The sequence below is a fragment of the Chlorocebus sabaeus genome, chromosome 8 (assembly GCF_047675955.1).
Source record: "Chlorocebus sabaeus isolate Y175 chromosome 8, mChlSab1.0.hap1, whole genome shotgun sequence".
Taxonomy (NCBI): domain Eukaryota; kingdom Metazoa; phylum Chordata; class Mammalia; order Primates; family Cercopithecidae; genus Chlorocebus; species Chlorocebus sabaeus.
In genome coordinates this window covers 91,024,832-91,049,745 of record NC_132911.1, presented here as the reverse complement: position 1 = coordinate 91,049,745, position 24,914 = coordinate 91,024,832, and the positions used below count along the sequence as shown (strand labels likewise).

General features: G+C 33.1%; 1 protein-coding gene across 2 annotated transcripts in view; it reads right to left on the bottom strand.

The window, feature by feature from the left end:
• CNBD1 (cyclic nucleotide binding domain containing 1) overlaps positions 1–24,914 on the bottom strand; it is a 550,745-nt gene that overhangs the window by 182,266 nt on the left and 343,565 nt on the right. For both annotated transcript variants that reach the window (XM_038000319.2, XM_038000318.2), the window contains exon 6: positions 10,567–10,760. In XM_038000319.2, the coding sequence (XP_037856247.2) occupies positions 10,567–10,760 (194 nt within the window). The remainder of the gene's footprint in view (positions 1–10,566; positions 10,761–24,914) is intronic.

Here is a 24,914-nt window from a genome sequence, read left to right as displayed (position 1 = left end):
TCTAAAGGTAGATCACTACTCAGAGTTTTTGAGTTATGAGAGCCACTCCAGAGACTTCTTATAGAAAAAGTCACCCCTGGCAGCATACTTCAGTGAGGCAGAATGGATCGCAAAACTTGCTTACTTGTGTGACACATTCAACCTGGTCAAGGAACTCAATCTGTCACTTCAGGGAAGACTGACAACTGTGTTCAAGCCATCAGATAAAGTAGTTGCATTCAAAGCCAAACTGGAATTATGGGGCAATGAGGGAAGATTGGAATTTCTGACATGTTTCAAACATTAGTAGAGATTTTGAAAGAGACTCAGCCAGGGCCTTCTTACTCCGAGCTGGTCCATGATCACCTCTCTCAACTTTCAAAAGAGTTTCACCATTACTTCCAAACTAGAAAAGAGCACTGAACTGGGAAGGAATGGATCTGCAACTCATTTGAGAATAAGTCAGATGAATGGACTTTGTCCATGCTAGAAGAGAATCAACTGCTTGAGATCACAAATGATGGTGGCCTTAAAAGTATGTTTGAGACAATTTCAAATCTCCATATGTTCTGGATTAAAGTCAAGCTGGAAATTATCCTGAGATTGCCACAAAAGCACTGAAAAGCCTGCTCCTGTTTCCAATATCTTATCTTTGTGAAGCAGGGTTTTCTTTGTAGTGACAGTAACCAAAACAAGATTATGGAGTAGACTGGACATAGGCAACATAATTTGGGTGTCACTGTCTCCAGTTACCCCCAGATGGGACCATCCACTTCCAGGAAAACAAGCTCAGGGTTCCCACAGATTCTACATTATAAGAAGTTGTATAATTATTTATTTATATATTACAATATAATAATAATAGAAATAAGGTTCAAAATAAGTATAATGCTCTTGAATCATCCCAAAACCATCCCCCACCCCTAGTCCGTGGAAAAATTGTCTTCTATAAAACTGATCCCTGGTACCAAAAAGATTGGGGAGTGCTGCTCTCCCATGCCTGGAGGAGTGCTAACAATTGAGGTGCAAGTCTGAGGAAGAAATTCAGCATTCTAAAAATGACAGGATGGAAAGATAGGGGAGCCTCTGTGTCCGGGTGACTTTGTTGTGGTTCTAAATTAACTAATCCCTAAAGTCATCTATCTCGAAGACTTTCTATGAGATAAAAAATATTCTTATTGTTTAAGTCATTAGTAATAATTTAGATAACATAAACAAAACCTCTTAACTGATACAGAGATTAAGACCAACTTCTCAAACAACTTTCATGAAATGATTTTCAGTCTCAAAAAGAAATAAAATCTATATTTAAAAGTTACAGACTATACTCAAAGCTTATGTTGCTGTCAACAATTCTGATAGTTACTGGCATCATCCATTATGGGTTTTGCAAACCCAAAAGCTTCTCATTCCCAGTCTAATTAATGACAGAAAGAGATAATGGAAATTATGACATGGGAAATGAATATAAATAAGCTTTTTTCAGAAGTAATGGAAAAATTACAGAACAGGTTGCCAGAATAAAAATTATAGACCAAGCTTGCCTCATCTTTTCATCATTTTGTGTTTGTCAGAAAAATTTAAAAATTAGAGGAGCAAAGAATCCCAAGGCAATTAAAAAAAACAACAAAACAGAAAAGTGAAAACACTGGGCTTAAGGCAGTAGTTCTGGAAAATTGTATGAAGATAAAATAGGCACTAAAGCAAAATAAACCAATGGATATGAGATATTAGTTCAAGAACCTGTGGCACTTTAAATGAAATGGGCATATAGTAAGTACTCAATTATTATTAGTTTTCTTATCATAAATACTGCCAATAATGGGAAAGCAAACATTAACGAAGAAAAAAATAACTAATATATCCATAATAATAAAAGAACGATAAAGTGAGAATATCAACAATATATTTTTAAAATCCTATTTGTAACACATGTATATTAAAAAATTATATCACTACTATACTCAAAAGGCTTATAAATTAATAGATAAAAAGACAAAGAAGACAAAAGTAAAATGAGTACACAATATCAGGCATTTCACAAAAGGCATGCAAACATCCATAAACCAGAAACTATACTTATTTTCCTACCTTCAAATTTAACACTTATTTTTAATTTACATAAAGTTGAAATTATTTAATCTCTGAATACAATACTTAATATAATGAGATAAACAACAGCAAGTTTGATTATATTTTGATGTCTTCATAAATGTAGTCAAATAACAAACAGTTGTATTAAAAAAAAATGGGAGGAAGATTAAAGAAATGAAAACTTTAATTTTATTTAAGTGTATGTATTTGAAATGAAATATCTGAATTAATGTTTATATGTGAAGTCTTCTTATTTTACGATATTATTAAAAAAGCATTGGTAAACAGACTTAATATGTACCAATAAACATAACCCTTTTATTGCTTTTATAATAGAAGAGTTGTAAAAATCTTATACAAAGTATAATTTTTACTTTTATTTATTTTTAAACAGTAATTTACTATGATCTAATGTTTATTTTTAGTTACACCACACATTTTAACTCTTGATGAAAACAAAAGGCAACTATATGTTGGGATGATTAAGAAATATCTTCATGTTATAAATATATTACAAGCTATCTGTATTAAATATTTTAATGATCAGAGAGATAATTAGATGTTAAGTTCCAATGCCATTATTATAGTAAAAACATTTCCTGATTGACATTTTAGTTTTGAACATCTGAATATTCTAACATTTACATTTTATTTTAAGAATAAAATAATCATATATATTTTAAACATCAATTTAGATAAAATAAGTGTAATATAACTGAACTTTAATCAATATAGATTAAATCCTCTATCAGTTGCAATTTAGTTGAATCAAAGCTCATTTCACAGATCATCTTTGACATTTTGAAGGCTCTGTCTAATTAAATTTAACTGGATTTAATTTAATTTATTCTTATTGAACACCTTAAAAGCTCCTAGCATACTATACTACGCATTAGAGAAAAATAAGATCCCTGACTTAAAGGAAGTCATCTTAACACTGGGAGCTGGGATATGAGTCAGGGGACACCTAGAAGCAGCAAAGAACCATTTAAATGTCTATGAGTAAGTGGAGGAGGGGCAGATGAAGAGAATTGGGTTAAAGGGTATAAAAACAGTTACAAGGAATAAATTCAACATCTGATAAGCAAGGAGGGTGATATTGTTAAACAAAAATGTATTACACTCAGGAGCTAGGCACCCTAAATACCCTGACTTGATCACTATCAATTATATACTTACAACAAAATTGCACATGGGACTGTGAAAGGAAAGTCTTGGGGCCCCAGAATTGCTAAGCTAAAGGAAAAAGTCAAGCAGGCAACTTGTCAGGGCCAAACCTGCCTCCCACTCTATTCAAAGTCATCCTTCTGCTCACTGAGATAGACGCATATCTGATTGCCTCCTTTGGAAAGGTTTATCAGAAACTCAACAGGATGCAACCATTTGTCCCTCACCTACCCCTGACCTGGAAGCTCCCTCCCTACTTCAGGTTGTCCCTACCTTTCTGGATGGAACCAATGTACTTCTTACATATATTGATTGATGTCTCATCTCTCCCTAAAATGTATAAAACCAATCTATGCCCTGAACACCTTGGGCAGATGTCATCAGGACCTTCTGAGGCTGTGTCATGGGCATGCGTGTTTAACCTTGGCAAAATAAACTTTCTAAATTAACTGAGACCTGCCTCAAATTTTTGGGTTTCATATAAATTTGTACAATTTTTTTTTTAAATTAAAAAACAAAATGTAAACTTTATACTCCGATCAAATGTAGATCAATACTAAATAGCAAATCACATTCTGTATCTTTTTTCACTGCATATATATGTTACAAGTTTTGATTCATGGTATTTTTGTTTTGATATGTGATATTTATATGTTTTTGTTTAATTGAAATAGTTTTGATTTTTTATTGTGACTCCTGTTTTGTGTCATGAATAATTTAAATGTGTTTCTTAAATTGGAAACTTTAGTTTCTTTTTCTAGTCGCCTTTCATTTTGGTTTTTAATGGAGTTGTGTTGCATATTAAAAATACGCTCTATAAAACACCATTTTTTAAAATGCCCATGAATAAATGAGGTAAAAGATGTAGGGAACCAAGGTAAGACCACACTGGGAATGAATCTGTGAAGAATGTTGGATAATGAAGAGGCAAGTAAAAGAATATGGAGCATTGACCACAGGGAATGGTGTACACAGAAGGTCAGGCAGCACCCATTATCAGAAATCTGGAGGCAGCAGAATTAAATACCTTAAATTCCTTGTCCTTATCCAACAGGACTTTGCCTTTACTCTTCCAAGATATCCCAATAGTCTGCTTGACACAGAACTTAAAATTAATTGGAATATGTTCTTGTTTGAAAATAATTGGTTGAGTTTTATCCGGGATCTGAAGATGAAATTGCTATTCAACTGCTTTATGAAATGAGATATTCTTTCTTTAGTTGGATCCACCATTTATCAATGCCTTCTGAATTTTCTCTAGATACCTGATAAAACCTCAGATGCACTGGGCAGTATGCATAAAATACTCATGGCTCCATTATCCTCAGTTTGAGTAATACAGGTTGTGCTGATAACACAGGTTAGAAATATTTTGTATTTGGGAAATGGAAAAGTTAGGATTTGATGGTTTAATGATTAATTTGCTCAAAATATCTTTATTGTAAATTAAGGAAATATACATACTGGCAGAAGGTTGATTTCACCATATTTCCTCCCTCCACCCTGTCCTTTTTCAGATTTTTTGTTATTGACTCACTAGCTAGTAATTGATACAAGAAAATAAGGAATACTTTTAAGTTGGGATTTATTCCCATTAAGAATTAATACAAATGTCAACAATTAAGTTTATGCCATGAGCAATTAAATTATTGTCTATGAAAAAAGTTAAACTCTGAGATATTTGAAGAGATTTATTCTGAGCCAAATATAAGTGACTGTGGCACAAGGCAAAGTCTCAAGAGGTCTTAAGAACATGTGCCCAAGGTGGTTGAACTCCAGCTTGGTTTTATACATTTTAAGGAGACATAAAACCTCAATCAATACATGTAAGATGTGCATTGGTTCTATCTGAAAAGGTGGGACAACTCCAAGAGGGGCCTTCTAGGTCACAGGTGGATTCAAAGACATTCTGAGTGGCAATCGGTTGAAAGAGTTAAGCTGTTATTTAAAGACCTTGAATCAATAGAAGAGGGTTAATTAATATAAAGGGTTAATATAAAGCATCTGCATTAATATAAAGGGTTGTAGCTACCAAGGTTCTTATTATGCAGATGAAGCCTCCAGGTAGCAGGCTTCAGACATAATAGATTATAAATGTTTCTTATCAGACTTAAAAAGGGGCCAGATTCTTAGCTAATTTTCTCTTGTATCAGGAAAAAGACCTGGAAAGGGAAGGCAGTTTTCTACAGAATGTAGAAAATTTCCCCACAGGAGTCAGCTTTGCAGGGCCATTTCACAGAGAAATATATTTTGGGGTAAAATACTTCAATATCTTCCAGGGCCTGCCATCTGTCATGTTGGTATTTTACCGCTACAAAGAGTGTTTTGTCAGTCTTAAGGTCTCTGTTTTAACATTAATGCTGGTCAGTTGTGCCTGAATACCAAAAGCAAGAGGGTATAATGAGGAATGTCTGACCCCCTGGCAATTATGTCCTCAACTACTTATTCAGGTTAACTTTGTAATGTTCTCAGCTGAGAGGAGGGGTCTATTCAGTTGGCTGGGGGCTTAGAATTTTATTTTTGACTTACATTCTCTACATATGCTTATTATCTCTGGTTCCCCAACTAACACAGTTGCAAAGAGAGGTAGAACCATTGCCTTTTCCTATCTTACCAAGAAAATAAATGGTATTATTATAGCTTCCAAAATGATCACAAATAAATATCATTTTGCTTTTTTAATGCACTGGTATTGATACGCTATTACTTAAACTATTTTTTTACATAGGCAAAAACTAAGAATTGAATCACTGTGTATTCCATGCCCTTGTAATCTCATTCCTAGACCAAAGTAGCGAGGCTGTAATTATTTTTCCAGGGTTAGTATGAGACACCCTGCTAGACACTTTCATTGTTATCCATTCAAAAATCTTCCATGGGCCGGGCGCGGTGGCTCACACCTGTAATCCCAGCACTTTGGGAGGCTGCGGAGGGCAGATCACGAGGTTAAGAGATCAAGACCATCCTGGTTAACATGGTGAAACCCTGTTTCTACTAAAAATACAAAAAAATTAGCCGGGCGTGGTGGCGGGCACCTGTAGTCCCGCTACTTGGGAGACTGAGGCAGGAGAATGGTGTGAACCCTGGAGGCGGAGCTTGCAGTGAGCTGAGATCCGGCCACTGCACTCCAGCCTGGGCAACAGAGTGAGAGTCTGTCTCAAAAAAATAAATAAATAAGTAAATAAAAATAAAAAATAAAAAAAATTTCCATGTACAGATGTTTGTGCTGAATGCTATTGTAAGTATAAGATTCAAAGTCCATAATTTCAAGTAGTGTCTCAAATGAGCACAAACTCCTTCAACTGTAAATTCCAGATCCTCTTGAGAAATGAGATCAGGAAGTTGACAGCAAAGATCGAAAGATACTTGCTTCATGACAATTTTTAGAGTACTGAAGTTTTATTTCTCCTCTATTCCCAGTGACCTCTGGGCTCAGATTGAGGACACAGAAATGTAGTGGAGTAAACTTGAAACTTTCCCTATCCCATCAACTGGGGGGACACACAAAAAGTATCCAGCTAAACTGTATGAAAAGGGAAGAACCCTGGAGAACCTCCTGGAGGGAAGAATTGACCCTAAAAAGAGATTCAAGGGGTCACTGCTTGAAGCCAGGGATCAAGGGTACGGTATTAAAAAGCCCTCTGGGAGGCAACACCTGCTCCAGGGGACTGCAGGAGGAGCAACACCCTGAGAAAACCAGCCTACATTTGGACATCCAATCACAGAAGGTCCCATTACCATTTTGCCTTTAATTCCCAGCCTCCTTCCTTTCCTCACTGGAAAGAACCAGAAAGCCAAGCTAGTGAGTAAAGAGCATGCAAAGTAAGAAGCGGGGATAGACCAATTTAACTTATGCTTTCCGCTGCTGGATTCTATGGCACAATAAGGCACAAGCTGAGTATCAAACATGAAAGTTTGAAAATTTGATATAAAAACAGGATTGGAATTTGTAAGACCAAAAAGAGTGAGGTTATTCATTAATACCTAGGATCTGACTGAAGTGCTAGGATCCAGGTATCATGGAAGAGTAATACTACACCACTTGTTTGAAAACTTTGGTGTAAAAAAAAAAACCAAATTACTATTTTATAATTTTACCCTTACTGGGCCCTGCTTGTTGAATATATTAAATATTTTTATCAGTTTTTTCCACATAGTTCCAAATATATTTCAAAGAAAACTACTACTAACAAACTAGAAAGTTATTTTAATAATTATTGAGAATCTTCAACTTAATAATTTGCTTTTATAATTTTGCTGAATTTAATCACAGCAAAAATAGATTTTAGTAAAATATGTTTTATTGCAGATAGCAAAATATGTTAAATATAGAAGTATATAAATATAAAATATAGAAGTGCCTGTGTGTGTGTATGTGTGTGTGTGTTTTGGCACAGACCATACTATATCTATGCTGAGATGTCTCTAAGAAATTTGAATGTATTTATTATTATAATTTTAAAAGTTGTAAGACTAATTAGAAAAAATAAAATTAATGAAAGATTTTGTGTAATTTTTTATCTCTTTCCTTACATAATTAACTCTAATGAAAAAGTTTTCAGCTTCAATGTGTAAATCTATGTTGAGAAAAGCAAAAAGATTGTTTCACTATACATTTATACCACACTCATTTTTCGTCCAGTGTGTAGCAAAGAGGAAGAACAGCAGATGCTTGGAGCTTTAACAATTTTTATTCAGAACTATATATTATCTCATGAGAAATAAATTTGATCTTTGGATTATATGTTTTTCACCTTATATTTGTTACACTCAAATGATCCCCATTTATATATCAAACTGTTGGAGGGTGAAATTGAAGCATGAAAATGTTATAACTTTTTTCTTCTTCTTAGTTGTTCGGTTCTCTGTTACAATGCAATAAAAAAGCAAATAATGGTTTTAAAAAAAAAGCCAAAAAAAGGGAGAAAGAAAAATATAGCCCTTTATGTGTGCAAAACTACAAAACTCTCCTAGACACAAATCTTTGGAAATAGTAATATTTTTATTTGAAAAAGGATCGCTAAGTAAATACACAAAAAGGGAAATTTTTAAAATAGGGAAAAAGCAGCATGTTTCATAACACCAGCTAAACTCATAATTTCTACAAGGGACAGGGTTAGCAAGGATACTTTAAGTTTTTAGCGATGTGAAATAAATTTATCAATAATCATACGCTTGTCCTTCTGCAAACTTAACAAAAACCACAGAGTTGATGCAAGTTAAAATTGTCTGCCTTGATTTCTGTCTTTTCATTTGTTTCAAAATATTTTACTAAAGTAGAAAAAATATTGTAGAGCTTAACTGCCTGCCAGCCAGGTAGCAATAGAAATCTATCACTGGAGTATTGGTAGTCTCTGACACGCTGTATCAGTACCACTGATAAAATTTTAATGAAGTTAAGCAGGCATTAGGTACTAGTAGAAGAGAATGCACTGGAAGGTACAATATCTCAGATGTTTGAGATTATTGTAGAATGAGTATTTATAAGGACCATGGCATAGGATGATTGCTGCCTGGAGCTCTCAGTGCACTAAAGGAATACAATAAAAGGAAGAGGAAAATTAATCACCCATTTAAGATGAATTATCTAATCCAAGGGTTCTTTGACTGCATATAAAGAAAATCTCATTTTCAACAGTTAGAGGGCAGAAAAATCTGAGAATCTGACTTGGAATATAAATAGACAGGTAGGTAGATAGATAATTGGTAGGTAGGTAGGTAGACAGATACATAGATGATAGAGAGCTAGATAGATATGCACATAGATAGAAATATATTCATATCTATGCTCTCTGGAGCTCCGCTATAGCAGTCTCAACTTTGGCAAGTATTTTTTTTTAATTATTTTATTCTAAGGCTGGGGCCCAGATGGAGAAGTGGAGCTCTAAAATTTGAGATAGTGACATTAAAGCCTTGATACATAAAATGTCATCATGGTCACCTGTTACAGAGAATAAATAGGCAGAGTTTCTAAAAAGTAGAGTTTTGGTTCAGGTCTGGTTCCCAGTGGCTTCACTGGGTCCATAAGCCTACCCCACGGGCAATATCCGTGGTCCCTAAAAGCATAATTTAAATGGATACGTGGTAGTGGGTAGAGTTTCCACATTGGTTTCTTGGCCTGTGCAGTAAGAGCTATCACAGTAAAGATTAAGTGGAAGCCTCTGAAACTTCTCTCTACCCTTTTCCTCACTCTGGTCAAGATAGGAAATTGAAAATAATATCACATCTCAGGTGGAATGCCAGAAATTAGTACTGCTCCTAAAGACCTAAAGCAGAATACAGATCTGGTGATTCCCATCATATCCCCATTTAATATATGAGTTTGAACATTCAAAAAAAAAGGGTCTTTGAAGTCTGAATTCAACTACTAGAAATTAAATCAGGAAACAGCCCTAATTATAGCTGTTGTGCTAAACGTGGCATATTTGCTAGAGCAGATTAAAATAGCATTAGATCCGTTATATGTGGCCACTGACATGGCAAATGCATTTTTTTTCCCATCCCTAACAAGAAGAAACATCATTCATTCATGTGAAATGAATAATACACTTTTATAGGCTTGTTTATTTTTATCCTTGTCTTTCTTTCTGGGTATGATCCATGCTTATTTCTCTTGAATGTGATATTAGTTCTGGATTTTTCTGATTGTACCCCATAATGCTAAATAATTTGGTTTTAATTGGTTATTTGACTCTTTTCTACTGTGGACATCTTGATCACCCTAAATTGAGAACTGACTATCAGCCACAATTCTAGTCAATTCAGACCTCTATCCTATGTGGAGTATCCAGAGATTTACAAAGATATGGAACTTTTCAATTTTGACCAGCTAATAGTCTTGAAATATTATATAGATGCAAAATATTTTCCTCAATTAAGAATTTCTGAATGTAATGAAATTAACTACTTGACTATCGTAGCATTGCTCTTGTGACAAACATAATAAACACACATTCTTGACTTGATTTAAAGGTCCTTCATAATCAGTTAGTCTTCCTGTCTCTCTCTCCTCAAATCACCTATTCTCTCTCCCTTATCTGAAACTACTATTATCCTTCTTTCAGGGATCCAGCCACATCAACCTTGTCTGTTATCAAATACACCATACAAACCTTGCCAGTTGTCAGGATGCTGTTGAAGGCATCCTTTATCAAAAATGTTTAGTCAAATGTCAATATTAATAATATCATTTATATTTTAAAGGCTATATTATCTTAAATATTTCAGGACTCTAAAGATACTGGATCTTAATGTCTGGAAGAGATAAAGTTTTACAAAAGCACGTTATCTTTTTACTTGTAGAAAAAGCAAATACTCATCTCTTACCATTGAGCCATGTGAATGTAGGTACATCTTAGCAAGTGTAGAGTTTTTTAATTTTTCACTCAAAATGAAGCTGTGGAAACTCTGAGGTATGAGCGAGACTGGTGAATCACTTCCTTCAATCAGATTTTTATACACATTTGTTTGAGGTCGAGCTAGGCCTTTCAGTATTACATAAAATCCATCATTTGCAATCACTGAAAAAAACAAAGCCAAAAAATGTATACCATTGCTCAGGCTCCTTGATATAGATATGACTAATACATATATTGCACTTACGGTACTTTCAACACATTTTTTTCAGTGTATTCTATAACAATGAATTTAATGTAATAGGCATTCTCAAATAGTTTATTCAAATAACAAGAATAACAAAAGCATGTTTGTACATTGTATTATTCTTTTCAGACAATTACATATAGTTGGCATCCTCTCATAGAACTGATGGGTTCTAGGGGAATAAAACATGATTACATATAATTATTAACAGAGGTGAGACACTGTGAGAAAAATGGATCCAGAAAAGCCTGATAGGTTCTAGGGGAAGAAAACATAACATATAAATATTAATAGATTTGAGACATTGTGAGAAAAATGGGACCAGAAAAGCCGTTGAATGTTTTTTAATGTTTATGACCCTCCAATACACAAAATGTCATTTTTCCTATTTTATATAAATAACAATATATATCTACCCTTAATTTTCATTTATCTTTGCTCCGGACATGATGACAATCACTTATAGAACTTAATAATGCAGAGAGTCTGGAGAAGGTGGCTGATTATTACTACAAAGAAGAGTTTTCCCAAATATATCCTACTCCATAACATAAACCTCTAAAGTCTGTCATCTAACCCCAATTCCTAAAGTTAAACTGTGTGCCTGTAGGTCTGAAAGACATACTCATTTGTGAATATTTCTAATGTACCTTAAATTAATTCCAGTTCTTCTGAAGCCTGGAAGGGTGTAAGAATAGGATGGTGTCTTTCTCCATTTCTTATTTACATTACTTCCTAAGATTGAAGCAAATTACTCAAGTGCTGTCAGGAGATATTTTCGTACACTTTGCTTATTAACTTACTAGAAATAGAAACTTTACAAAGTTCATTTTCAGGGACAATCGTTTTTCTAAAATGTCCTAAAAGTCATCAAATGCTTGCCATGTCTGCTTTTTTTCTAACCTGAGTGCTAATTAGTGTGACTTCCTTAGTCACAATTCATACACAGGGACCATGGGGGAGTGATTCACATGCTTCTTTAAAGCAAAGGTTGTTCTTGCTTGGATGTCTGAGCTTAAACTAGACCTCCTTCCAGGCAATACAATACAAGCATATCTCGTTTTACTGTGCTTTGCTTTTCAGTGCTTCACAGATGCGGCATTTTTTTACACATCAAAGATTTGTGCAACCTTGCATCTAGCAAGTTTATCAGCACCATTTTTCCAATAGCATGTGATCACTTTGTGTTTCTGTGTCACATTTTGGTAATTCTCACAATATTTCAAACTTTTTCATTATTACTGTATCTGTTGTGGTGATCTGTGATCAGTGATCATTGATGTTACCATTGATGTAATTGTTTTGGGCACGGCAAACTATGCACATACAAGAAAATGAACTTAACTGGTAAATGTTGTGCATGTTTGGACTGCCCTACTCAATGACTGTTTCTCCATCTCTCTCCCTCTCCTCAGGCCTTTCTACTCCCTGAAACACAACAATGTTAAAATTAGGCCAATTAATAGCTCTAAAATGGCCTCTAAGTGTTCAAGTGAAAGGAAGAGTCATGTGTCTCTTACTTTGAATCAACAGCTAGAAATTATTAACCTCAGTAAGGGAGGCTTGTTGGAAGATGAGATATGCTGAATACTAGGCCTTTTACACTATATAGTAAGCCACGCTGTGAATGCAAAGGAACAGTTCTTATAGAAGTTTAAAAGTGCTATGACAGTGAACACACGAATGATAAGGAAGCAAAACAGCCTCACTGCAATACTGAGAAAGTTTAAGGGATCTGGATAGATGAAACCAGCCACGGCATTCTCTTAAACCAAACCTAATCCAGAGGAAGGCCCTATTTCCATTCAATTTCAGGAAAGCTAAGAGAGGGTGAGGAAGCTCCAGACGAAAAGCTGAGAGCTGGCAGAGTTTGGTTCATGAGGTTTAAAGACAGAAGCCATATGTATAACATAGAAGTGCAAGGTGAAACAGCAAGTGCTGATGCAGAAGTTGCATCAAGTTATCCAGAAGACGAGCTGAGGTCATTGATAAAGATGGCTACACTAAACAGATTTTCAATGTAGATGAAACAGCCTTCTATTGTAAGAAGATGCTATCTAGTACTTTATAGCTAAAAGAGAGAAGAAGTCAATTCCTGGCTTCAGAGTTTCAAAGGAGAGGTTGATGATGACATATAGCTGGTGATGGTGACACATAGGTCAGCTGACTGTGACATGCAGCTGGTGACATTAAGCTGAAGCCACTACTCATTTACCATTCCAAAAATTCTAGGGCCCTTAAAAATTATGCTAAATCTACTCTGCCTGTGTTCTATAAATGCAACAACCAAGCCTAGATGACAGCATATCTTTTTATAGCATTCTATAATGAATATTTGAAGCCCACTGTTGAGATCAACTACTCAGAAAAAGACTCCTTTCAAAATACTACTGCTCATTGACAGTGCATCTGGTTACCCAAGAACTCTGATGGAATTGTGTAGGTAGTTGAATGTTGTTTACCTGCCTGCTAACACAACATTCATTCTGCAACCTATCAATCAAGAGGTAATTTCAACTTCTAAGTTTTATTATTTAAGAAATACATTTCATAAGTCTATAGCTACCATGGACATAATTATTCTGATGGATCTGGGCAAAGCAAACTGAAAACCTTCTGGAAAAGATTCATTATTCTAGATGCCATTAAGAATATTTGTGATTCATGAGAAGGGGTCAAAATATCAACACTAACAGGAGTTTGGGAAAGTTGATTCCAACCCTCAAGGATGACTTTGATAGGTTCAAGGCTTTGGTGGAGGAGGAAACTGCAGATGTGGTGGAAACAGCAAGATGACTAGAATTAAAAGTGGAGCTTACTTACGGATGTGACTGAATTGCTGCACTCTCATGATAAAACTTAAACAAAACAAGGAGTTGCTTCTTATGGGTGAACAAAGAAAGCAGTTTCTTTAGATGAAATCTACTTCTGATGAGTAGGTTGTGAACAGTGAGTTTTAAAAAAGATTTAGAATGTAACATAAACTTAGTTGATAAAGCAGTAGGGCAGGGTTTGAGAGAATTGACTCAAATTTTGAAATGTTTTATGGGTAAAATGCGATCAAACAGCATTGCATGCTACAGATAAATCTTTTGTAAAAGGAAGAGTCAACTGATGCAGAAAACTTCATTGCCATATTCTTAGGACATTACCACAGTCAAACTGGGCATGGTGCTGCATTCCTGAAGTCCCAGCTACTTGGGAGACTGAGGTGGGTGAATCACTTGAGCCCAGGAGTGCAAGTTCAACCTTGGCGAAAACAACAAGATTCCATCGAGAGAGAGAGAGAGAGAGAGAGAGAGAGAGAGAGAGAGAAATTGCTGCAGCCACCCCAATCTTCAGCAACCTCCAGCCTGAATAGCCAGTAGCCATCAACATTGAGGCAAGACCCTCCACTAGAAAAAGATTAGGACTCACTGAAGGTTCACATGGTCATCACTATTTTTTTAAGCAATTAAGTATTATAAATTAAGGTATATATATTTTTAAACATAATGCAATCACATGCTTAATAGACTACATGATAATGCAAACATAACTTTTATATGCACTGGGAAACCAAAAAATGTGTGTGACTCATGTTATCATGATATTCATTGTGTTGCAGTGCTTTGGAACTAAACCTGAAATTTCTCTGAGGAATGCCTGTATAATGGATCAAGTGCTAGTCTAGGAGGCAGGAGTAGGACTGATTTTTAGTCCCAGTGTTGCATTCATTGTGTAATATATTCCTAGAATCAATGTCCAGATCAAAGATTGTCATGCTAAGTTATCTACATGTATTTTAAATGTGTTATTTTGTCAATTATCCACTGAATGTAATAATTTTATGTTGTTGTAGTTACTACTATAGGGTTTAAATGAATTTTGAAACTAATATACATAACCAAATTTTACCAATGCAAAGATTATCTTAAAAGTTTTGGCCAATTTAAATTAGTGAAATGTTAAAGATGTAGATGAAAAGACTGTATCTAATAATAGTAATTAAATTAGTTAACAATAATGTTAAAAACCTCATATTACATAATATCACTTCAGAAAAAACTGTGTTTAACATGAAAAGCATAAATATTCAAATATCTCACATGAATCTCTTTTGTAGTTTCTTCATCATAATTCAGATTATTTATTTCATCATCCAACACATTTCTCTGAAACCATTATCTTTACTCCAGTTGGTTTGGGATACAGTATATTTGCATTTCAATGTAAGGAAGTCCCTGAAATTGTATCGCAAGCTACAAGTACTGTAATGACTTGCACAACAAGTACATACATAACTGTTTTTAGCTAAATTGATTTTTTAATTTTGTAAAATGCTGAATTTATTGCTAAAAATGCTTTTACAAAATTAAACTTACTGAAAAGGCACAAGAAAAAATAAGAATCACCCATACTTATACAAATCAGAATTTTTGAATAAGTGCATTTATTTGGAAACAGAAGAGGGAGACTGCAATAACCAAAGGTTTAAAAACTGAAAGAATCAGATATTGGCATGGATGTGAGACATCTAGAATTCTCACACATTGTTGGTGGGAGTATAAATTATACAATTACTCTGCAAAAATATCTGGCAGTTTTTTTTTTTTTTAAATGAAACATACTTCTAAACTATGTCCCAGTAATTCAGCTCTTAGGTATTTGCTCAGGGGGAATAAAAGTAGATGTCCAAAAAGGACTGGTACAAGGATGTTACTAGCAGCTTTATCATAATAGTTGAATGCTATAAAAAGCTCAGGTGTCCATCTGGAAGAAAATATGTAAAGAAGCTCTGGTATGTCCTTGCAATGGAATACTACTCAGCCATGAAAAGGAATGAACTATTGATTCATACAACATTGATAAATCTCAGAAGCATTATGTCAATTGGAATAAAGTTTTCACAAAAGGGTACATGCTGTCTGATTTCATTATAAAGTTTTAAATTATTCATATGAATCTAATTCATAGTGAGAATTAAAAAAAAAAAAAAAGAGAGAGAGAGCCATTGCCCCTATGGGACAGACAAGAGACTGGGAAGAAGTATAAACAGAACTTTTGGGGTGATGGTAAAGTTTGATAGCTTGCTATGGATCTGGGATACAGTATTTGTCTAAACTCATCAAGTGATACATTTAAGGTGTGTGTGTGTGTGTATATATATATATATATATATACACGCACATCATTGTATATAAATTTTGCCTTAAAAAATAAAGGGTCAGAAACAAATATTGAATCCTAGATACACTCTGAAGTGTTTAGGGGTGAAATGTCCTGATGCTATGATATATCAATTAAATGGCAGCTTATGCAAATATAACAGAGAAAAAAAACTAGAGAAAAAAAAATTAGTGTTCACAAGATGAGAGCAAATATTGTTTGACTCTTTCTTGGTTTTGAACACTTTATTATATGCCAGACACTATACTAAACATATTATAACCCTATGAATCAGGTACTATAACTGCTTCAACTTTACAACTGTGGAAACTGAAAGCAATGAAAAATTAAGCATCCTTCCCAGGCTTGATGACCCAGTAGTGGTTTAGCCAGTATTTGAAGACAACCAGTGGCAGTTCCACATGATGATACTAGTCTTTGTAATTTGACATAGAATTCTCTCTTTCTTCCCCTCCCCTCCCCTCTCTATCTCATTCTTGAAATATATTGCTTAGGGATATTGTTTCAATTATGATAAAATAAGACTACAATGTGTTATTTAGTATGTGTCATTTTCAGTTAAAAAATATATTACAAAGTAATATATGTTCATTTAAACAGTTTAAAATAAAAGTAAATATATGTCTGCCTATGAATGCATGTTTAAGATACAAACATTATAATACAAAAAGAAGTCTAGAAAGAGATTTGGTAGTATGAGTTACTTGTTCCTAAGAGAACAACTTATGTGGCACCCTCCCATACTCTCTCTTCCTTCAGCTCTCAACCATATGAAGTACTGGCTCTCATTTTGCCTTCTTCCATGACTGTAAGTTTTCTGAGACGTTAAAAATAAGTCTCTTTTTAAAGAGACTTGTAAAAAAGACATTGTTAATTATTGAGCAAAATAATAGTGCTTGATTAGAACTGTAAGTATACCTTTCACTAGATGGTCTCCATAAAATAGAGGTTAATGTTTTCAGATCTTAATGACAAATGGGTTGATGGGCTATTCCTAAATAAATGACTCATTAAGAAGCAACGTTTTAATCTGGATTTCCTAAATCTAGAAACAGCTATTCCTGTTATTCATATATACCAAACATGCCATGAAGAGTAAATATCATATACCAAGCATGAAATGTTTGTCATGCACTGTGCTACGTGTTCTAACACTAATTCTTCCAATAACCCAGAAAATTATACATTGTTAGTGCATATTTCAGATGAAGAAACCAAGGCTCAGAATGATAAAGTAACTCATCAAAAGTTACAAAGTACATTAATTTCTGGAAGTTTTCAAATGTATTCTAACATCTGAAGGATACACACATACATACAAACATACATAAACACATAAGAGTGCTCTGTGCGTGTAATTTGTGCGTGTGTATTTATGTAGTTATGTGTAGATATAAAATGTATATATAAATATATATGTACAAATGTATGTTAGTTTTATAGATCTTATAAACAACCTCAATGAGAATTAAAAGAATTCTTACCATTCGATATGGTTTGGATCTGTGTCCCTGCCCAAATCTCGTGTTGAATTGTAATCCCTAATGTTGGAGATGGGGCCTTGGTGGGAAGTGACTGGATCATGGGGGTGAATTGTTCATGAATGGTTTAGCACCATCCTCTCGATGCGGTTCTAGTGATAGATTTCTCATGAAATCCCGTTGTTTAAAACTCTGTGGCATCTCCCTCCTCTCTCTGTTCCTCCTGCTCTCAGCTATATAAAGTGCTGGCTCCCATTTCACCTTCTGCCGTGATTGTTAGTTTCCTGAGGCCTCCCCAGAAGTTGAGCAGATGCCAGCATCATGGCTTCTATACAGACTGTGGTACCATGAGCCAATTAAACCTCTTTTCTTTATAAACAATTACCCAATCTCAGGTATTCCTTTATAGCAGTGTGAAAATGGACTAATGCATTATTTGTAACAGAGTTCAGAAATTGACCCTCAATTATTTCCTTAAATTAACATAGTTGGTGTATTCATAAATCTATCAAAATTATTTTAGAAGAAATTTGAAAATAAAAGATTTTTTTTTAATTTCAGACATATATGCAGAGTGAAATGAAATTTTAGGTGAGTTCTGTATAGATGTACTAGAGGAGAATAAAAAAGGAAAAGGATCCTTATTCAAACAAAAAATTTAACAATATAAATGGAGTTAAAATGAGAGTTCAGAGAAAAGTATGAAATTTAGCAGAAACTGAATTTACAAAAGCTTCTCAAAATAGAATTCAAAGAATATTTGACATAAATTCCCAAATTTATAGAAAAATTAAATACTATAAAAACTATCTAAAAAAGATTACTATCTAGTTAAGCTCTCAAAGAACAATTAAAATATTACTAACAGAGCACAAAGTGATGTTAACTGTAGGAACTGTGAGAAAAAAGACATTTGTTAATAATGCAAGATAAATATAAGCATTTGAAATTTTTAACCAGTGAGAAGAAACAAATAGCATGGATTCCTTATTCAAATATTCAAAATACATAAAATGATTTCATGTATTTTTTAAGAAAAATACAAGCATTTAAGAAAAATCAGACAATAAGGAAATAATACTGATTTCCAGCCCATTAAATAATGATTCCCAGACTCTGCAAAAGTAAAGGAATTTATCAAAATCAAGTTGGTTAGGAATAAGTTTCATAAAAGTATTTATATACCTAGCTTCTATTACATGAAAAGTCAAAGAACTATTCTCATAAAGACTTGAGAAATCTCCTAGTGCAGGACCCCATATTTGAAAATAGCTCTTAACTATACTTTTATTAATGAACAAAAGGCATTACAAAAGAATTAAAAATACTAGGGAAACTTTAATCATTTTGATAGTGACTTTTTGAAAAGTTAAAGGCCAATTACAAAGTTTGATTAAAGCAAGCATGATTGTGAATCTTGCTAGATTTCCCACTCTCTGGTACAAAGACCTTCAGCTAAAATCAGCTGTTCTAGAAGGACTTAAAAGTTTCAAGGAACTGTAATTGGATGAATAAGGTCATATTGTCAGCAGCAAATCCCTCCTTGCCCTATAAAATTGAGTTTAAGTGTTATCTATCTACCAGGGAAGCCTTTTCTGACCTCAGCCCTGCCCTCATCCAGCCTAATTAACAGGCCTCCTCTGCTATCTTTCTTCACAGAATTTGCCATGGCACTCTTTGTTTTCAGTCTCTGTCAATAGACTGTAACCTCTTGAGAGAAGAAACTCTGACTGCTCTCTGTATCTCCAGCTCATATCACACAGCCTGGATAATTTTAAACATTTAGCAAAAACACTCGTCGAATAAATGAAAGCTTAATTAATGATCCCCTATAGTATTTCTCTCCAAAGAATTTTATAAAATATTTGAAGATCAACTCTATTTTTTTTTTCCTTAGAATTCTGTCTATTGAGGAATAAGATAAAACTCTTTGATAGTCTTTCTTCTCAGGCCCTTATATAGAAGCCTAGGAAAAATATAGGAAAGTTATATAAATTTTAAGCCAGATGGATTAATTTATGGAATCTCTTTATAAGGTCTAAATGATTGCAGAGATAAGATAACAAAGCAATAAATGGCCTCTTCATAGATTTTATTATATTAAATAATCTTTGGAAATGGGGTTATTTCGCATAGGTCCAATTTTTCCTCTTCTAAGGTACCAGGAGTAGTTATTTTAAGACACAAGTCTAATAACCTTGCTTAGAATAATGCAATAACTTGTAGAAGACAATATGCAAATAAAAGTGGATATTTATTTTGAGAATAAAAAAGCAAATATGTAAATATTATACAGCTAACTGGAAGGGATGTAAAGAAATTTATTTTATTCTATTTTGAGCTCAGAGTTTCTATTGAAACTACCTTCAAATATTGATACTCTTTGTTCCAAAATAAAAACAAATACTCTTCTGGTACTGTGGAAATTACAAAGTATATAATTATTAGAAGCATCACAAGGCAAACATCCCTAAATGAGTACCTAAAATGATATGAAGGTCTGAAGAAGAAATAAATTGTGCCTGATGGGAAAGATATGGAATGACTTCATGAAAAAGAAGCATTTATGATGGATCTTGAAATGTAGATACAATTTTGATTGACAGACAATGGAAGGAAAAATATTTGTATAATAGGAAATCAAATGAACAAGACACAGAAGCAGGTAACATGGAGTACTTCATGGTCTTCAGTCAAGCTGGGAAGGTTGATAAAGAACAGTGAATTACCCAGTTTGTCAGAAGCAGAGTACAGGAAAAAGTATTTTAAAGAATTCACTTAAAAGCAGGCTAGGACATACTTAGGAGAGCACTTAAAATTGGAATTATCTTTTAAATAACCAATTACAGAGTGTTCAACTAGAATAAAAGGAATACTAATTTTTAAAATGAGGTATGACTGGTTCAAAATGACTGACTAGAGGCATCTCATAGATACCTTATCCACTTATAAGAACAAAAATAATGTATGAGAAAACCATACCTCAAATACATTATCCAAGAGAGAACACTGGAGTTCAAGAGAAAAGTGGCAGGAAACACCAAAAATAAGGACAGAGAAAGAAAAGGGGCAGCCTGCTTGGCACGGACAGTCAGAGCCAGCAGTGACTCTCAAATATAGGGAGAGGGTGATTTTCAACATTTGAATTACCAAAGCCTTAAAATTTATAATGCAGCAATAATGGCATTCTCATGTAACAGTGGGATGATACATTTCCTATCATTTGTAGACAAGTATCAAGAGATATTAAAATATTCCCACATTTTTATTCACTACTTTTAACTTTAGAAATCTGTCACAAATAAATAATCCAAAATGCAAGTAAAAGTTTACTGTAAATATATATTCAGGACCACTGTATTCATGATAGGAAAATACGTACTACCTTTTTAAAAAGATTGATCAAGTATAACATATCTGTATGACCAAAAAAAAAGTGGTGTTTACAGAAATATTAGCAGTTCAATTAGGTGAATGTTGAGCTTAACTTTAAAAGTTTATTCCCAAAGTTTATAGGAATTTATGATAATTAAACCTTTTTATTGCCTGTTGTTTTTAGGATAATAATATGAATTTTTTAGACTTGTAAAATATATGACCTAGTGAATGGACATCTATTAAGGTACTAGTTAGTCAAAATATTAAAGAAGTATATGAAGGTACCTAAAATATAGTTAACTCTTGTTATTCCTGTAAGTAATTGTATAAGCATGTGACTATTTTAACATTGTTTGGTTCAAAACTAATGTAGATATGCCTGATTCCAAACAGTAAGCATGAATAATAAATATTGAACAGTTTAGAAACTGTGTTTCTTATTTAATATGATTATGAATTTCAGTTGTTCATCACTTGTTCATCCAACTGTTCGGCTAAGCTCCAAGTCAGTATTTAGTATTTTATCACTTGCTGACCATCACTGTGTACTTAAGAGTTACTAGAGGAGTATTCTGGCTATATATATGCATATATATTCTGGCTATATATACATATATATGGTCTTTAGACATCCTATCATAGGATGTATTCATTGATTTGTGGTTAAGTTGAAGGTATAATTTGTCTTGAAGGGTATTTAAGTATTTCAAGACCACACTGATATCACTAAGACTTTACACATCTCTGTGTAATCATGTCCACATGTAGAGGACCTATGTGCTGATAAGAATCTGTTTTCATTTATGTCCCACAGTTTCTTCAAGTTCAGTCACATTCATCCTCACCTTTTACAATACTTATTGTAGTTTTCAAGTTATTCTTCCAAGATTTGAAGTAGTTACTGAATTTGTGTTTTTAGTGTTGAAGTAATAATGAAAATGCTTTTTATTTATATTTACTTAAGACAGTTATCAAATGACACATGTATGTCTAAGCCTCGTGTATGATTTTGAAGTCAGATTCAAAAATATATACAAATTGATTTATTTTTTATAATTTCTTCAAATATTTTACATTTATATTAAAAATTTCCAGAGAAGGAAAACAGTTTCTTATTATGTGTAATAATACATATTAAAATCAAAGCCTTTGAATTTTTTCAGTGAAGGATCTCATTTGTTATCTAAAAGGATTTATTTTGTGAGCATTCAAAAATATAGACAATATTGTTCAAAAAGTTAATGAAATATAATGAAGATAAATATTATAGGAAAAACTGATAAAGACAAGAATAACATTAAATAACAAAATATATTGTGTGAAATTCTATATCTTTGCAAAGAGGTAATACTGGATACGGGGACAATTTCAGCTCCATTTTCCTTACTTTTAAAACATTTCAATGTTTTAAAATTTATATCAAAACAATGTCATATATATTTTAAATCAGTTTTTAAAGGGAGGAAATATGATCAGTTACAGGATTTAGTAACTACAAAAAGGCTCAATAACATTGAATATATTTCTCCCAAAAGTTTATACTTTAATATAAACATAACTAGGATTTTCACAAAACTAATTAATAGAATACCCTTTACCAAGCATAATAGACTATTTCTAAGAATTTAAAAATCACTTTTACATGGGAAGATCAAAAGAATGGCACCTTGATATATGGCCTTAGAATTCAGCATTATAATTGAATGATAATCATTAGTTTATCTGGAAGAATGCATGAACTACATCTATTTCAGATTATCATCTAACAAGAAATATATTGTCCCTGAACGAACTTTAGATCAGTACTGTGTATTAAAGGTTACATTGTTAGAAATTACTTCCAATACTAGTTAATGCATAGATTCATATATCAACTATTTTTTGAGTAACTATTATGTCTGACCACTGCAGATTAAGTTATGTTTCAGATCAAGAGCATGTGTGTGTTAGAGTTAGCCCTGCTAGGAGCGGGGAGGAACAAATAGCTTTGGGATGTTGAAGAAGTCCCCATATGCCTGAAAAAAGCATTATGGTTCTTACACTCATAGGTATTCAAGTGGAAGAGCCAAGAATTTTTTACTTCTGAAAATAAATCGAAGCACTTACAACACCAAAAGAAGGTGTTTTTTTCTGACTCCAAGTTGTATACCATTAAGCTTTTAAAATTTGCTATGAAAAGCCCTTCTACTAAAACAAACAAAAATCTCAGAGAGGTCTTCTAAATTTTTTAAAAAATATCAATTCTTAAGACATATAAAGTCCAGGTGGTTTCTCCACTTTTTACTGATTTTAAAATATATACCTGGATAACCAGATGAATTGGCTTTTCAAGATTTCTAGTATAAGTCAGTTAATCTTTATAATAATCTACATAAACAATAATATGAGGTTTCAAATTGTTGGTTACTTCAGTCATTCTTTCTGATAATAAATACGAATCGTTGACTATTAAAGTCAAACCTTTTGTTCTCTCCAGTGAAAAGGTTATTTTAACTTACTTCAGACATTAACATTTAACAGTCCCTGTGGCTACTTAAAAAAAAAAAAAAAAAAAAAAACTTCTTAAAAAATATCTGCCTTAAACTACACCAACAAATTTTATGCAATCTTATTTCTTCCATGTTTGTTGTCTAGCTTAGATTTTGATTGAAGTACGTAATAAATGTACTCAAAATATTTTTCTGAAATCTTCACTGTGATTGTAATATTAAGTCATACCACAGTTTAATCCTAAATGTATCAATTTTACTAAATCTCCAATTTCATGGGGATAAAACTGTATCACCTTATGGGTGCAAAACTGAGTGATGATTTGATTCATTTTCCCATAAAATACAAGATTTTTAGCCAATACATCTTATTAGAAGTTTATTTTACATCTTCTTTTGACTTTTGGTCTATTTATAATGTGCCATATAAATCACATTTTTCAATGCTCTATTTTAAGTTTTAAAATAAACACATTTATTATTTTCCTTTGTCATTAAAAAATCATCTTAACTCTCTTATTGGTTCCACTTTTATAAAAAGAGTATATTTTGCAGATATTTAAAAGATTAAAATTTACATTGAACATTAAATTCAGACCAGTGCCATAAAAAGGACATATTACATCAAGAGCCATTCTACTGATAACAGATAACAGGGAGAGAATTAGCATCACCATGCAAGACTGTTCTCACAGTAGAAAAGATCATAAAAGCAATAGCACTGATTTCCAAAACCAGCATTTCAGCAAAGATATTTTAGATTACCTATCAAAACCTGTATCAATTAACATCACGTATTATTCTAGTGAAGGCTGTTTGATGATGCATGTTAATAAACATGGTTCCTTGACATTGTAGTTTAATTTTATTCATCGGAAAATGTAATTCATGGAAAAGGGTAAAATAAAGCTAAAGGTTGGCTTCAGAAGACCCAGACTCAAAAGGCTTGGTTCTACCCTTCACTATGTAGAACTAGTAAGATTTTGAAACTTGGAGTCCTCAAACATAAGAAAGGGACAGTGAGCTCTGTCCTGCACAGCTGAGAGGACTGTCTATCAAAGGATTAATGGTAATAAAAGGAATGTATACATCATAAAATACTGTTACTCTAATATAAGAGATTATAGAAAATCTATAAGAAATAAATATATTTCTCATATGACAGAATTCCGCACAGTATATTATGCAAAGGTGCTTTCTGAAGGGAGTGGGAAAACACAGGTAAATCATATTTCTGAAGTAGTTTAGTGTACGTGTATGATATATTCAATGGTGGCATAGTGATATCTCTGATATGCTAATTTTTCATTTTACTTAACTTTGTTTAAATCAATTCATAAAAGGGTTTGTCTCAGTTAACCCATTGCTAGTGGACTTTTGAAATATCTTTTGTATTTCTCTTTTCATATTAAACAAATTTATTAAAAGAAATTGACTTCAGTCACAGAGATCTCTAGGAGCTGGCTTGCATTAGTGGTGTCCATTGGTCTCCAATTGAGTTTTTGAAAGCATTTTTAAAAATAGCTTACATAAGAGAATATTATTCAGCTATTAA